Here is a 16,798-nt window from a genome sequence, read left to right on the forward strand (position 1 = left end):
TATGGTGATGGGAGCTTGGATTGCTCCTACGTAGGTGAGCCCGGAATGACAGTGCCCTCTTTAGAACCGTTAGATGTAGAGGGAATCTGCCCAGCTCGGCCCGGCAAGCACTGTTGGAGGTGCTCCGATGGACTTGGAGAAGGTGCTTGCAGAATTCCAGGTGGAATATTTCTGTTGGGCTGGAATCCCACCTTGACCAGTCTGGGTAGGTGTGGGTAGGACACATATATATTCCCCCTGCATATATACAGTATACACATATATATACTCCCCCTGTATACAGTATATACACAGATATACTCCCCCTGTATGCATAGTGTACACAGATATACTCCCCCTGTATCTATACAGCATATGTACATACAGTATATACTCCCCCTGTATATATACAGTGTACACACAGCTATACTCCCCCTGTATATATACAGTGTACACACAGCTATACTCCCCCTGTATATACAGTGGGGAAAAAAAGTATTTAGTCAGTCAGCAATAGTGCAAGTTCCACCACTTAAAAAGATGAGAGGCGTCTGTAATTTACATCATAGGTAGACCTCAACTATGGGAGACAAACTGAGAAAAAAAAATCCAGAAAATCACATTGTCTGTTTTTTTTTCATTTTATTTGCATATTATGGTGGAAAATAAGTATTTGGTCAGAAACAAAATTTCATCTCAATACTTTGTGATATATCCTTTGTTGGCAATGACAGAGGTCAAACGTTTTCTGTAAGTCTTCACAAGGTTGCCACACACTGTTGTTGGTATGTTGGCCCATTCCTCCATGCAGATCTCCTCTAGAGCAGTGATGTTTTTGGCTTTTCGCTTGGCAACACGGACTTTCAACTCCCTCCAAAGGTTTTCTATAGGGTTGAGATCTGGAGACTGGCTAGGCCACTCCAGGACCTTGAAATGCTTCTTACGAAGCCACTCCTTTGTTGCCCTGGCGGTGTGCTTTGGATCATTGTCATGTTGAAAGACCCAGCCACGTTTCATCTTCAATGCCCTTGCTGATGGAAGGAGGTTTGCACTCAAAATCTCACGATACATGGCCCCGTTCATTCTTTCATGTACCCGGATCAGTCGTCCTGGCCCCTTTGCAGAGAAACAGCCCCAAAGCATGATGTTTCCACCACCATGCTTTACAGTAGGTATGGTGTTTGATGGATGTAACTCAGTATTCTTTTTCCTCCAAACACGACAAGTTGTGTTTCTACCAAACAGTTCCAGTTTGGTTTCATCAGACCATAGGACATTCTCCCAAAACTCCTCTGGATCATCCAAATGCTCTCTAGCAAACTTCAGACGGGCCCGGACATGTACAGGCTTAAGCAGTGGGACACGTCTGGCACTGCAGGATCTGAGTCCATGGTGGCGTAGTGTGTTACTTATGGTAGGCCTTGTTACATTGGTCCCAGCTCTCTGCAGTTCATTCACTAGGTCCCCCCGCGTGGTTCTGGGATTTTTGCTCACCGTTCTTGTGATCATTCTGACCCCACGGGGTGGGATTTTGCGTGGAGCACCAGATCGAGGGAGATTATCAGTGGTCTTGTATGTCTTCCATTTTCTAATTATTGCTCCCACAGTTGATTTCTTCACTCCAAGCTGGTTGGCTATTGCAGATTCAGTCTTCCCAGCCTGGTGCAGGGCTACAATTTTGTTTCTGGTGTCCTTTGACAGCTCTTTGGTCTTCACCATAGTGGAGTTTGGAGTCAGACTGTTTGAGGGTGTGCACAGGTGTCTTTTTATACTGATAACAAGTTTAAACAGGTGCCATTACTACAGGTAATGAGTGGAGGAAAGAGGAGACTCTTAAAGAAGAAGTTACAGGTCTGTGAGAGCCAGAAATCTTGATTGCTTGTTTCTGACCAAATACTTATTTTCCACCATAATATGCAAATAAAATGAAAAAAAAACAGACAATGTGATTTTCTGGATTTTTTTTTCTCAGTTTGTCTCCCATAGTTGAGGTCTACCTATGATGTAAATTACAGACGCCTCTCATCTTTTTAAGTGGTGGAACTTGCACTATTGCTGACTGACTAAATACTTTTTTTCCCCACTGTATACAGTGTATACACAGATATACTCCCCCTGTATATATACAGTGTATACACAGATATACTCCCCCTGTATGCATAGTGTATACACATATTCAGTAAATTCCCCCTGTATATACACAGTGTAGACAGATATATACCCCCTGTGTATATACAGGATATTGCTCATGGCTCCTCACTCCACACAGATTCTTGTGCACAAAGCCAAGAAACCAGCGGCTTCAGCAGAAACAGATGCGGCGCTGACTGCCGGGACCCCGACTCCACCACATTCTCCAGAATCAGCACATTCCCCAACAACCAGCAAACAAAGAGCGTCCGGCCGGAGCCGAGGACGGCGAGTCCAGTGCCCGGGAACGTGCGCGAAGGGAATGGGGGCAAGAAAAAGAGAAAACAAGATGGTGTCCGCTCTGCGTGCACAGTCCCATCCTGTGTAACACTGTACACATTATATATACAGTACCCCGAGGCAGTGTATACCCTCAGTGTACTGTATATATACCCTCAGTGTACAGTGCGTCTACCCTCAGTGTACAGTGCGTCTACCCTCAGTGTACAGTGCGTCTACCCTCAGTGTACAGTGCGTCTACCCTCAGTGTACAGTGCGTCTACCCTCAGTGTACAGTATATATACCCTCAGTGTACAGTGCGTCTACCCTCAGTGTACAGTATATATACCCTCAGTGTACAGTATATATACCCTCAGTGTACAGTGCGTCTACCCTCAGTGTACAGTATATATACCCTCAGTGTACAGTGCGTCTACCCTCAGTGTACAGTGCGTCTACCCTCAGTGTACAATATATATACCCTCAGTGTACAGTATATATACCCTCAGTGTACAGTGTGTATACCCTCAGTGTACAGTATATATACCCTCAGTGTACAGTGCGTCTACCCTCAGTGTACAGTGCGTCTACCCTCAGTGTACAGTGCGTCTACCCTCAGTGTACAGTGCGTCTACCCTCAGTGTACAGTGCGTCTACCCTCAGTGTACAGTGCGTCTACCCTCAGTGTACAGTATATATACCCTCAGTGTACAGTGCGTCTACCCTCAGTGTACAGTATATATACCCTCAGTGTACAGTGTGTATACCCTCAGTGTACAGTATATATACCCTCAGTGTACAGTGCGTCTACCCTCAGTGTACAGTATATATACCCTCAGTGTACAGTGCGTCTACCCTCAGTGTACAGTGCGTCTACCCTCAGTGTACAATATATATACCCTCAGTGTACAGTATATATACCCTCAGTGTACAGTGTGTATACCCTCAGTGTACAGTATATATACCCTCAGTGTACAGTGCGTCTACCCTCAGTGTACAGTGCGTCTACCCTCAGTGTACAGTATATATACCCTCAGTGTGTATACCCTCAGTGTACAGTATATATACCCTCAGTGTACAGTGCGTCTACCCTCAGTGTACAATATATATACCCTCAGTGTACAGTATATATACCCACAGTGTACAGTGCGTCTACCCTCAGTGTACAATATATATACCCTCAGTGTACAGTATATATACCCACAGTGTACAGTGTGTATACTCTCAGTGTACAGTATATATACCCTCAGTGTACAGTGCGTCTACCCTCAGTGTACAGTGCGTCTACCCTCAGTGTACAATATATATACCCTCAGTGTACAGTGTGTATACCCTCAGTGTACAGTATATATACCCACAGTGTACAGTGCGTCTACCCTCAGTGTACAGTGTGTCTACCCTCAGTGTACAGTGCGCCTACCCTCAGTGTACAGTGCGTCTACCCTCAGTGTACAGTGCGTCTACCCTCAGTGTACAATATATATACCCTCAGTGTACAGTGTGTATACCCTCAGTGTACAGTATATATACCCACAGTGTACAGTATATATACCCTCAGTGTACAGTGCGTCTACCCTCAGTGTACAGTGCGTCTACCCTCAGTGTACAGTGCGTCTACCCTCAGTGTACAGTGCGTCTACCCTCAGTGTACAATATATATACCCTCAGTGTACAGTATATATACCCACAGTGTACAGTGTGTATACCCTCAGTGTACAGTATATATACCCTCAGTGTACAGTGCGTCTACCCTCAGTGTACAGTGCGTCTACCCTCAGTGTACAATATATATACCCTCAGTGTACAGTATATATACCCACAGTGTACAGTGCGTCTACCCTCAGTGTACAATATATATACCCTCAGTGTACAGTATATATACCCACAGTGTACAGTGTGTATACCCTCAGTGTACAGTATATATACCCTCAGTGTACAGTGCGTCTACCCTCAGTGTACAGTGCGTCTACCCTCAGTGTACAGTGCGTCTACCCTCAGTGTACAATATATATACCCTCAGTGTACAGTGTGTATACCCTCAGTGTACAGTATATATACCCACAGTGTACAGTATATATACCCTCAGTGTACAGTGCGTCTACCCTCAGTGTACAGTGCGTCTACCCTCAGTGTACAGTGCGTCTACCCTCAGTGTACAATATATATACCCTCAGTGTACAGTATATATACCCACAGTGTACAGTGCGTCTACCCTCAGTGTACAGTGCGTCTACCCTCAGTGTACAGTGCGTCTACCCTCAGTGTACAATATATATACCCTCAGTGTACAGTGTGTATACCCTCAGTGTACAGTATATATACCCACAGTGTACAGTGCGTCTACCCTCAGTGTACAGTGCGTCTACCCTCAGTGTACAATATATATACCCTCAGTGTACAGTATATATACCCACAGTGTACAGTGCGTCTACCCTCAGTGTACAATATATATACCCTCAGTGTGTATACCCTCAGTGTACAGTGTGTATACCCTCAGTGTACAGTGTGTATACCCTCAGTGTACAGTATATATACCCACAGTGTACAGTGTGTATACCCTCAGTGTACAGTATATATACCCTCAGTGTACAGTGCGTCTACCCTCAGTGTACAGTGCGTCTACCCTCAGTGTACAGTATATATACCCTCAGTGTACAGTGTGTATACCCTCAGTGTACAGTATATATACCCTCAGTGTACAGTGTGTATACCCTCAGTGTACAGTGTGTATACCCTCAATGTACAGTGTGTATACCCTCAGTGTACAGTATATATACCCTCAGTGTACAGTGTGTATACCCTCAGTGTACAGTGTGTATACCCTCAGTGTACAGTATATATACCCTCAGTGTACAGTGTGTATACCCTCAGTGTACAGTGTGTATACCCTCAGTGTACAGTATATATACCCTCAGTGTACAGTGTGTATACCCACAGTGTACAATATATATACACCCTCAGTGTACAGTGTGTATCCCCTCAGTGTACAGTGTGTATACCCTCAGTGTACAGTGTGTATCCCCTCAGTGTACAGTATATATACCCTCAGTGTACAGTATATATACCCTCAGTGTAGTGTGTATACCCTCAGTGTACAGTGTGTATACCCTCAGTGTACAGTATATATACCCTCAGTGTGTATACCCTCAGTGTACAGTGTGTATACCCTCAGTGTACAGTGTGTATACCCACAGTGTACAATATATATACACCCTCAGTGTACAGTGTGTATCCCCTCAGTGTACAGTGTGTATCCCCTCAGTGTACAGTGTGTACACCCTCAGTGTACAGTATATATACCCTCAGTGTACAGTGTGTATACCCTCAGTGTACAGTGTGTATACCCTCAGTGTACAATATATATACACCCTCAGTGTACAGTGTGTATACCCTCAGTGTACAGTGTGTATACCCTCAGTGTACAGTGTGTATACCCTCAGTGTACAGTATATATACCCTCAGTGTACAGTGTGTATACCCTCAGTGTACAGTATATATACCCTCAGTGTGTATACCCTCAGTGTACAGTGTGTATACCCTCAGTGTACAGTGTGTATACCCTCAGTGTACAGTATATATACCCTCAGTGTACAGTGTGTATACCCACAGTGTACAATATATATACACACCCTCAGTGTACAGTGTGTATACCCTCAGTGTACAGTGTGTATACCCTCAGTGTACAGTGTGTATACCCACAGTGTACAATATATATACCCTCAGTGTACAGTGTGTATACCCTCAGTGTACAGTATATATACCCACAGTGTACAGTATATATACCCTCAGTGTACAGTGCGTCTACCCTCAGTGTACAGTGCGTCTACCCTCAGTGTACAGTGCGTCTACCCTCAGTGTACAGTGCGTCTACCCTCAGTGTACAATATATATACCCTCAGTGTACAGTATATATACCCAGAGTGTACAGTGCGTCTACCCTCAGTGTACAATATATATACCCTCAGTGTACAGTATATATACCCACAGTGTACAGTGTGTATACCCTCAGTGTACAGTATATATACCCTCAGTGTACAGTGCGTCTACCCTCAGTGTACAGTGCGTCTACCCTCAGTGTACAGTATATATACCCTCAGTGTACAGTGTGTATACCCTCAGTGTACAGTATATATACCCTCAGTGTACAGTGTGTATACCCTCAGTGTACAGTGTGTATACCCTCAGTGTACAGTGTGTATACCCTCAGTGTACAGTATATATACCCTCAGTGTACAGTGTGTATACCCTCAGTGTACAGTATATATACCCTCAGTGTACAGTGTGTATACCCTCAGTGTACAGTGTGTATACCCTCAGTGTACAGTATATATACCCTCAGTGTACAGTGTGTATACCCTCAGTGTACAATATATATACACCCTCAGTGTACAGTGTGTATACCCTCAGTGTACAGTGTGTATACCCTCAGTGTACAGTGTGTATACCCTCAGTGTACAGTATATATACCCTCAGTGTACAGTGTGTATACCCTCAGTGTACAGTGTGTATACCCTCAGTGTACAGTGTGTATACCCTCAGTGTACAGTATATATACCCTCAGTGTACAGTGTGTATACCCTCAGTGTACAGTGTGTATACCCTCAGTGTACAGTATATATACCCTCAGTGTACAGTGTGTATACCCTCAGTGTACAGTATATATACCCTCAGTGTACAGTGTGTATACCCTCAGTGTACAGTGTGTATACCCTCAGTGTACAGTATATATACCCTCAGTGTACAGTGTGTATACCCTCAGTGTACAATATATATACACCCTCAGTGTACAGTGTGTATACCCTCAGTGTACAGTGTGTATACCCTCAGTGTACAGTGTGTATACCCTCAGTGTACAGTATATATACCCTCAGTGTACAGTGTGTATACCCTCAGTGTACAGTGTGTATACCCTCAGTGTACAGTATATATACCCTCAGTGTGTATACCCTCAGTGTACAGTGTGTATACCCTCAGTGTACAGTGTGTATACCCTCAGTGTACAGTATATATACCCTCAGTGTACAGTGTGTATACCCACAGTGTACAATATATATACACACCCTCAGTGTACAGTGTGTATACCCTCAGTGTACAGTGTGTATACCCTCAGTGTACAGTGTGTATACCCACAGTGTACAATATATATACCCTCAGTGTACAGTGTGTATACCCTCAGTGTACAGTATATATACCCACAGTGTACAGTATATATACCCTCAGTGTACAGTGCGTCTACCCTCAGTGTACAGTGCGTCTACCCTCAGTGTACAGTGCGTCTACCCTCAGTGTACAATATATATACCCTCAGTGTACAGTATATATACCCAGAGTGTACAGTGCGTCTACCCTCAGTGTACAATATATATACCCTCAGTGTACAGTATATATACCCACAGTGTACAGTGTGTATACCCTCAGTGTACAGTATATATACCCTCAGTGTACAGTGCGTCTACCCTCAGTGTACAGTGCGTCTACCCTCAGTGTACAGTATATATACCCTCAGTGTACAGTGTGTATACCCTCAGTGTACAGTATATATACCCTCAGTGTACAGTGTGTATACCCTCAGTGTACAGTGTGTATACCCTCAGTGTACAGTGTGTATACCCTCAGTGTACAGTATATATACCCTCAGTGTACAGTGTGTATACCCTCAGTGTACAGTATATATACCCTCAGTGTACAGTGTGTATACCCTCAGTGTACAGTGTGTATACCCTCAGTGTACAGTATATATACCCTCAGTGTACAGTGTGTATACCCACAGTGTACAATATATATACACCCTCAGTGTACAGTGTGTATCCCCTCAGTGTACAGTGTGTATCCCCTCAGTGTACAGTATATATACCCTCAGTGTGTATACCCTCAGTGTACAGTGTGTATACCCTCAGTGTACAGTGTGTATACCCACAGTGTACAATATATATACACCCTCAGTGTACAGTGTGTATCCCCTCAGTGTACAGTGTGTATCCCCTCAGTGTACAGTGTGTATACCCTCAGTGTACAGTGTGTATACCCTCAGTGTACAGTATATATACCCTCAGTGTACAGTATATATACCCTCAGTGTACAGTATATATACCCTCAGTGTACAGTGTGTATACCCTCAGTGTACAGTGTGTATACCCTCAGTGTACAGTGTGTATACCCTCAGTGTGTATACCCTCAGTGTACAGTATATATACCCTCAGTGTACAGTGTGTATACCCACAGTGTACAATATATATACACACCCTCAGTGTACAGTGTGTATACCCTCAGTGTACAGTGTGTATACCCTCAGTGTACAGTGTGTATACCCACAGTGTACAATATATATACACACCCTCAGTGTACAGTGTGTATACCCTCAGTGTACAGTGTGTATACCCTCAGTGTACAGTGTGTATACCCTCAGTGTACAGTATATATACCCTCAGTGTACAGTATATATACCCTCAGTGTACAGTGTGTATACCCTCAGTGTACAGTATATATACCCTCAGTGTAGTGTGTATACCCTCAGTGTACAGTATGTATACCCTCAGTGTACAGTGTGTCTACCCTCAGTGTACAGTGTGTCTACCCTCAGTGTACAGTGTGTATACCCACAGTGTACAATATATATACACACCCTCAGTGTACAGTGTGTATACCCTCAGTGTACAGTGTGTATACCCTCAGTGTACAGTGTGTATACCCACAGTGTACAATATATATACACACCCTCAGTGTACAGTGTGTATACCCTCAGTGTACAGTGTGTATACCCTCAGTGTACAGTGTGTATACCCTCAGTGTACAGTGTGTATACCCTCAGTGTACAGTATATATACCCTCAGTGTACAGTGTGTATACCCTCAGTGTACAGTATATATACCCTCAGTGTAGTGTGTATACCCTCAGTGTACAGTATGTATACCCTCAGTGTACAGTGTGTCTACCCTCAGTGTACAGTGTGTCTACCCTCAGTGTACAGTGTGTCTCCCCACAGTGTGTCTCCCCTCAGTGTACAGTGTGTCTCCCCTCAGTGTACAGTATATATACCCTCAGTGTACAGTATATATACCCTCAGTGTACAGTGTGTATACCAACAGTGTACAATGTATATACCCTCAGTGTACAGTATATATACCCTCAGTGTACAGTATATATACCCTCAGTGTACAGTGTGTATACAGTGTGCATTTAAGGAAACCAGGATGGATGAACACAGAACTTAAGCACATGCTAAAAAGGAAGAAAAAAATGTTTATAAAATGGAAAGAGGGAGGCATATCTAAAGAAGAATATAATGCTGTCTGCAGAACCTGCAGGGCACAAATCAGATTATCTAAAGCTGAAAATGAATTGAGGCTTGCAAGAGATGTCAAAAGCAATAATAAAGGATTTTGGGGATATGTCAAAAGTAAAAGAAAAGTCAAAGATGCTATAGGATTTTTACAGGATGAAAATGGTGAAATGGTAAGACAGGATGTTGAGAAGGCTGAACTTTTAAATTCCTATTTTGCATCTGTTTTCTCTCAGAACGGAAATGTAACATCAACTGTTATTCACTGTCCTATTAAGGGAATAGAAGAATCCAGGATATCTATAAACAGAAAGATAGTGAGGAAACACTTAGCTAACCTAAATGAATTCAAGTCTCCAGGGCCAGATGAATTACACCCCAGAGTACTGAAGGAGATAGCAGAAGAAATTTTTGAATTCTTCTCCATAATCTTTGAAAATTCTTGGAGAACAGAAGAAGTGCCAGAAGACTGGAGAACAGCAAATGTTGTTCCTATCTTCAAAAAGGGGAAGAAGGTGGACCCAGGCAACTATAGGCCGGTGAGTCTGACTTCTATACCAGGAAAGATCTTTGAACAAATTATTAAACAACATGTATGTCAATACCTGGATAAGAATGAAGTGATTAAGCAGAGTCAGCATGGGTTTGTAACTAATAAGTCATGTCAGACTAACGTAATTTCCTTCTATGACGGTATTACTGATTGGGTGGATCAAGGAAATGCTGTAGATATAGTATATCTTGACTTCAGCAAAGCATTTGACAAAGTCTCTCATACAATCCTTATTAAAAAAAATGACTAAGTATGGAATGGACAAGGCAACTGTTAGGTGGATTCATAACTGGCTTAGTGATCGGACCTAAAGAGTGGTCGTAAATGGCTGCACATCCAGTTGGAAGAATGTCTCAAGTGGGGTACCACAGGGCTCTGTCCTGGGCCCTGTATTGTTCAACATCTTTATCAATGATTTAGATGAAGGCATTGAGGGTAAACTGATTAAATTTGCTGATGACACAAAGCTAGGAGGGATAGCTAATACTAGAGAAGAGAGAGAGAGGATTCAAAAAGATTTAAATAAACTGGAGAAGTGGGCAGCAACTAACAGAATGGTTTTTAACAGGGAGAAATGCAAAGTACTACATCTGGGCAATAAAAATGAAAAAAGCATATACAGAATGGGAGGAATAGGGCTAAGTGACAGCACATGTGAGAAAGACTTGGGTATACTAATAGATCACAGACTGAATATGAGTCAACAGTGTGATGCAGCAGCAAAAAAGGCAAATGCAATTCTAGGATGTATTAACAGAAGCATACAGTCTAGATCACGTGAAGTCATTATTTCCCTCTACTCCTCTTTGGTCAGACCTCATCTGGAATATTGTGTCCAGTTTTGGGCACCACATTTTAAAAAAGACATCAACAAACTGGAGCAAGTTCAGAAAAGAGCGACCAGAATGGTGACCGGTCTGCAAACCCTGTCTTATGAGGAAAAGTTGCAGGATCTGGGAATGTTTAGCTGCAAAAGAGAAGACTGAGAGGAGACTTAATAGCTGTCTACAAATATCTAAAGGGCTGTCACATTGTAGAAGGATCAACTTTATTCTCATTTGCACAAGGAAAGACTAGAAGCAATGGGATGAAACTGAAGGGGAGGAGACACAGATTAGATATTAGAAAAAACTTTTTGACAGTTAGAGTGATCAATGAGTGGAACAGGCTGCCACGAGAAGTGGTGAGTTCTCCTTCAATGGAAGTCTTCAAACAGAGGCTGGACAGACATCTGACTGGGATGATTTAGCGAATCCTGCTTTGAGCAGGGGGTTGGACCAGATGGCCCAGGAGGTCCCTTCCAACTCTACGATTCTATGATTCTACCCTCAGTGTACAGTGTGTATACCCTCAGTGTACAGTATATATACCCTCAGTGTACAGTGTGTATACCCTCAGTGTACAGTGTGTATACCCTCAGTGTACAGTATATATACCCTCAGTGTACAGTGTGTATACCCTCAGTGTACAGTGTGTATACCCTCAGTGTACAATATATATACACCCTCAGTGTACAGTGTGTATACCCTCAGTGTACAGTGTGTCTACCCACAGTGTACAATATATATACACCCTCAGTGTACAGTATGTACACCCTCAGTGTACAGTATATATACCCTCAGTGTACAGTATATACCCTCAGCATACAGTATGTATACCCTCAGTGTACAGTGTGTATACCCTCAGTGTAGTGTGTATACCCTCAGTGTACAGTGTGTATACTCTCAGTGTACAGTGTGTATATTCTCAGTGTACAGTGTGTATACCCTCAGTGTACAGTGTGTATACCCTCAGTGTACAGTATATATACCCTCAGTGTACAGTGTGTATACCCTCAGTGTACAGTGTGTATACCCTCAGTGTACAGTGTATATACCCTCAGTGTACAGTGTATATACCCTCAGTGTACAGTATATATACCCTCAGTGTACAGTATATATACCCTCAGTGTACAGTGTGTATACCCTCAGTGTACAGTATATATACCCTCAGTGTACAGTGTGTATACCCTCAGTGTACAGTGTGTATACCCTCAGTGTACAGTGTGTATACCCTCAGTGTACAATATATATACCCTCAGTGTACAGTGTATACCCTCAGTGTACAGTATATATACCCTCAGTGTACAGTGTGTATACCCTCAGTGTACAGTGTGTATACCCTCAGTGTACAGTGTGTATACCCTCAGTGTACAGTATATATACCCTCAGTGTACAGTGTATATACCCTCAGTGTACAGTGTGTATACCCTCAGTGTACAGTATATATACCCTCAGTGTACAGTGTGTATACCCTCAGTGTACAGTGTGTATACCCTCAGTGTACAGTGTGTATACCCTCAGTGTACAATATATATACCCTCAGTGTACAGTGTATACCCTCAGTGTACAGTATATATACCCTCAGTGTACATTATATATACCCTCAGTGTACAGTATATATACCCTCAGTGTACAGTGTGTCTACCCTCAGTGTACAGTGTGTCTACCCTCAGTGTACAGTGTGTCTACCCTCAGTGTACAGTATATATACCCTCAGTGTACAGTGTCTACCCTCAGTGTACAGTATGTACACCCTCAGTGTACAGTATATATACCCTCAGTGTACAGTATATACCCTCAGCATACAGTATATACCCTCAGCATACAGTATGTATACCCTCAGTGTAGTGTGTATACCCTCAGTGTACAGTGTGCATACTCTCAGTGTACAGTGTGTATACCCTCAGTGTACAGTGTGTATACCCTCAGTGTACAGTGTGTATACCCTCAGTGTACAGTATATATACCCTCAGTGTACAGTGTGTATACCCTCAGTGTACAGTGTGTATACCCTCAGTGTACAGTGTGTATACCCTCAGTGTACAATATATATACCCTCAGTGTACAGTATATATACCCTCAGTGTACAGTATATATACCCTCAGTGTACAGTATATATACCCTCAGTGTACAGTATATATACCCTCAGTGTACAGTGTGTCTACCCTCAGTGTACAGTGTGTCTACCCTCAGTGTACAGTGTGTATACCCTCAGTGTACAGTGTGTCTACCCTCAGTGTACAGTGTGTATACCCTCAGTGTACAGTATATATACCCTCAGTGTACAGTGTGTCTACCCTCAGTGTACAGTGTGTATACCCTCAATGTACAATATATATACCCTCAGTGTACAGTGTGTCTACCCTCAGTGTACAGTATATATACCCTCAGTGTACAGTATATATACCCTCAGTGTACAGTGTGTCTACCCTCAGTGTACAGTGTGTCTACCCTCAGTGTACAGTGTGTCTACCCTCAGTGTACAGTATATATACCCTCAGTGTACAGTGTGTCTACCCTCAGTGTACAGTATGTACACCCTCAGTGTACAGTATATATACCCTCAGTGTACAGTATATACCCTCAGCATACAGTATATACCCTCAGCATACAGTATGTATACCCTCAGTGTAGTGTGTATACCCTCAGTGTACAGTGTGCATACTCTCAGTGTACAGTGTGTATACCCTCAGTGTACAGTGTGTATACCCTCAGTGTACAGTGTGTATACCCTCAGTGTACAGTATATATACCCTCAGTGTACAGTGTGTATACCCTCAGTGTACAGTGTGTATACCCTCAGTGTACAATATATATACCCTCAGTGTACAATATATATACCCTCAGTGTACAGTATATATACCCTCAGTGTACAGTATATATACCCTCAGTGTACAGTGTGTCTACCCTCAGTGTACAGTGTGTCTACCCTCAGTGTACAGTGTGTCTACCCTCAGTGTACAGTGTGTATACCCTCAGTGTACAGTGTGTCTACCCTCAGTGTACAGTGTGTATACCCTCAGTGTACAGTATATATACCCTCAGTGTACAGTGTGTCTACCCTCAGTGTACAGTGTGTATACCCTCAATGTACAATATATATACACTCAGTGTACAGTGTGTCTACCCTCAGTGTACAGTATATATACCCTCAGTGTACAGTATATATACCCTCAGTGTACAGTGTGTATACCCTCAGTGTACAATATATATATACTCTCAGTGTACAGTGTGTCTACCCTCAGTGTACAGTATATATACCCTCAGTGTACAGTATATATACCCTCAGTGTACAGTGTGTCTACCCTCAGTGTACAGTGTGTATACCCTCAGTGTACAATATATATATACCCTCAGTGTACAGTATATATAATGCAGTTTCCAACAGACAACTATAATAATATTACCAGAGATGTTAATGTGTGTATGCACTACAGCTCCTGGTGAGGACACAATGCTGGGGGTTGTAGTACTCACCTGAGGTGAAGGATGACTTCATCAATGTGAGAGATTTGCAGCTTGTCTCGGAGTTCCTCCAGTTCTTCCTCTATGGTGGAGCCGGTGGAGAGCGCGGAGCTGGTGGAGAGTGTGGAGCCGGGGCTGTGATGGAAAAATGCCGGACTGTGAGCGACATGGACGCCACACAAGGAAGAAAGAACCATCCACAATCTACAGCCGCCGTATCCCTCGTTCCCCACGACTCCCCATGTTCCCAGGATCCGTCATGCTGCCATGTTTCCATACTCACCGTTCGTTCACGGCTCTGCTCGCTGATGGCGGCCAACTTGGGTCATTGCCCACGGATCCAGCTGTACTCTGCGGCCACTCAGATCCCATCACAAAGGCCACCACCCTGGGGTTGTATCTACAGAGCGCCTGAAGCTCGTCCCTTGGACAAGGACACAAATGTGACCGTAAGATGGAGAAAAGGTGACGATATATACCCTCCCTATAGCTACAGCCCTGTATATAACTATATATACCCTCCCTATAGCTACAGCCCTGTAAATAACTATATATACCCTCCCTATAGCTACAGCCCTGTATATAACTATATATACCCTCCCTATAGCTACAGCCCTGTATATAACTATATATACCCTCCCTATAGCTACAGCCCTGTATATAACTATATATACCCTCCCTATAGCTACAGCCCTGTATATAACTATATATACCCTCCCTATAGCTACAGCCCTGTATATAACTATATATACACTCCCTATAGCTACAGCCCTGTATATACAGTAACTATATATACCCATCTTCTCTCATCATCATCTTCTCTCTTCACACAGGTAATCAACATGTATTCACTCCATTCACTGCTAGCAAGCAGCCTGAATGGTACAAGTCCATACATCTGCTTGCTGTCTGTCTTCTGCTGCTTTACCATGTTGCGACAAATTTTAATGTGCCTGCTAAAGCTTTGGTATAATTCATATGTTGCACTGTATGTAATACTTACTGCTCTATATCCGTGACTGGGGCCTCTCCAGATCTTATCAGGTGGAAGGTGCTATAGCATATAGATGCAGCCTGGTCTAGTGCTTTAGATCATCTAACCATCCCCTGGTGTGCTGGCCCCAGCTTCCAAATTATACCCAACCAGCTCCCACAATCCCTCTCTCCTGTCCCTGTAGTGTGGCCTATATATGTAGTAATCATAATAATAATTTTATTTCTATAGCGCCGACATATTCCGCAGCACTTTACATTTCAGAGGGGACTTGTACAGACAATAGACATTACAGCATAACAATAATCACATAGATCATAACAGATACCAAGAGGAATGAGGGCCCTGCTCGCAAGCTTACAGTCTATGAGGAAAGAGGGAGACACGAAAGGTGGGTGGTAACAGTTGCCCTGATTGTATGGACCAGCCATAATGTTAAGTGTGTAAAGCCCCCGTTACACATAGCGATATCGCTGTAAAGTCACCGATTTTGTGACGCAGCAGTGATATTGCTAGCGATATCGCTATGTCTGATACTTACCTCCCATCGGCTCCCCGCTGATTATTTCTGATCGCACGAGAACGTCCTGGACCATTTCTCGTCGGGCGCTTCCTGTGGCGCCGACGAGCGACGCGTGGATGCGGGCGGGAAGACGTCAGGATCGCCTTGTCTGACAGGTAAGTAGCGACCCCCGACTCCTGCGATGTCGCTGGTGAGATCTGCCTGTGTGGCAGCTCACTAGCGACCACTTAGCGATGCACCAGCGATCCATATCGTTGTCGGGATCGTTAGTGCATCGCTAAGTGTAACGGTACCCTAACAGTACAGACACAGAGGGCTAATGGATGCATAAAGCATGTGGGAACATGATGCGGGGAACCTGGTTATGGTAAAACTTTTGGCTGTGCCAAACAGGGATAGATTAGGTTAATGTGTTGAGGCGGTAGGCCAGTCTGAATAAATGCGTTTTCAGGACACGCTTAAAATTGTGGGGATTGGGGACTAATCGTATTGACCTGGGAAGTGCATTCCAAAGAATTGGCGCGCACGTGTAAAGTCTTGGAGACAGGAGTGGGAGGTTCTGATTATTGAGGATGCTAACCTCAGGTCATCAGCAGAACGGAGGGCGCGGGTAGGATGGTATACTGAAACAAGGGAGGAGATGTAGGGTGGTGCTGAGCCATGGAGGGCTTTGTGGGTGAGGGTAATAAGTTTATACTGAATTCTGGAGTGGATGGGTAGCCAGTGTAATGACTGGCACAAGGTAGAGGCATCGGTGTAGCGATTGGTGAGGAA

General features: G+C 43.6%; 1 protein-coding gene across 2 annotated transcripts in view; it reads right to left on the reverse strand.

Moving 5' to 3' along the window:
• Positions 1-16,798, reverse strand: part of CCDC24 (coiled-coil domain containing 24) — a 119,983-nt gene that overhangs the window by 30,008 nt on the left and 73,177 nt on the right. For both annotated transcript variants that reach the window (XM_073564886.1, XM_073564885.1), the window contains exons 4-5: positions 14,791-14,931; positions 14,520-14,642 (exon numbers count right to left, since the gene is read on the reverse strand). In XM_073564886.1, the coding sequence (XP_073420987.1) occupies positions 14,520-14,642; positions 14,791-14,931 (264 nt within the window). The remainder of the gene's footprint in view (positions 1-14,519; positions 14,643-14,790; positions 14,932-16,798) is intronic.

This window comes from Dendrobates tinctorius, unplaced genomic scaffold (assembly GCF_039654945.1).
Source record: "Dendrobates tinctorius isolate UK_male_01 unplaced genomic scaffold, ASM3965494v1 ptg000497l, whole genome shotgun sequence".
In the NCBI taxonomy this organism is placed as follows: domain Eukaryota; kingdom Metazoa; phylum Chordata; class Amphibia; order Anura; family Dendrobatidae; genus Dendrobates; species Dendrobates tinctorius.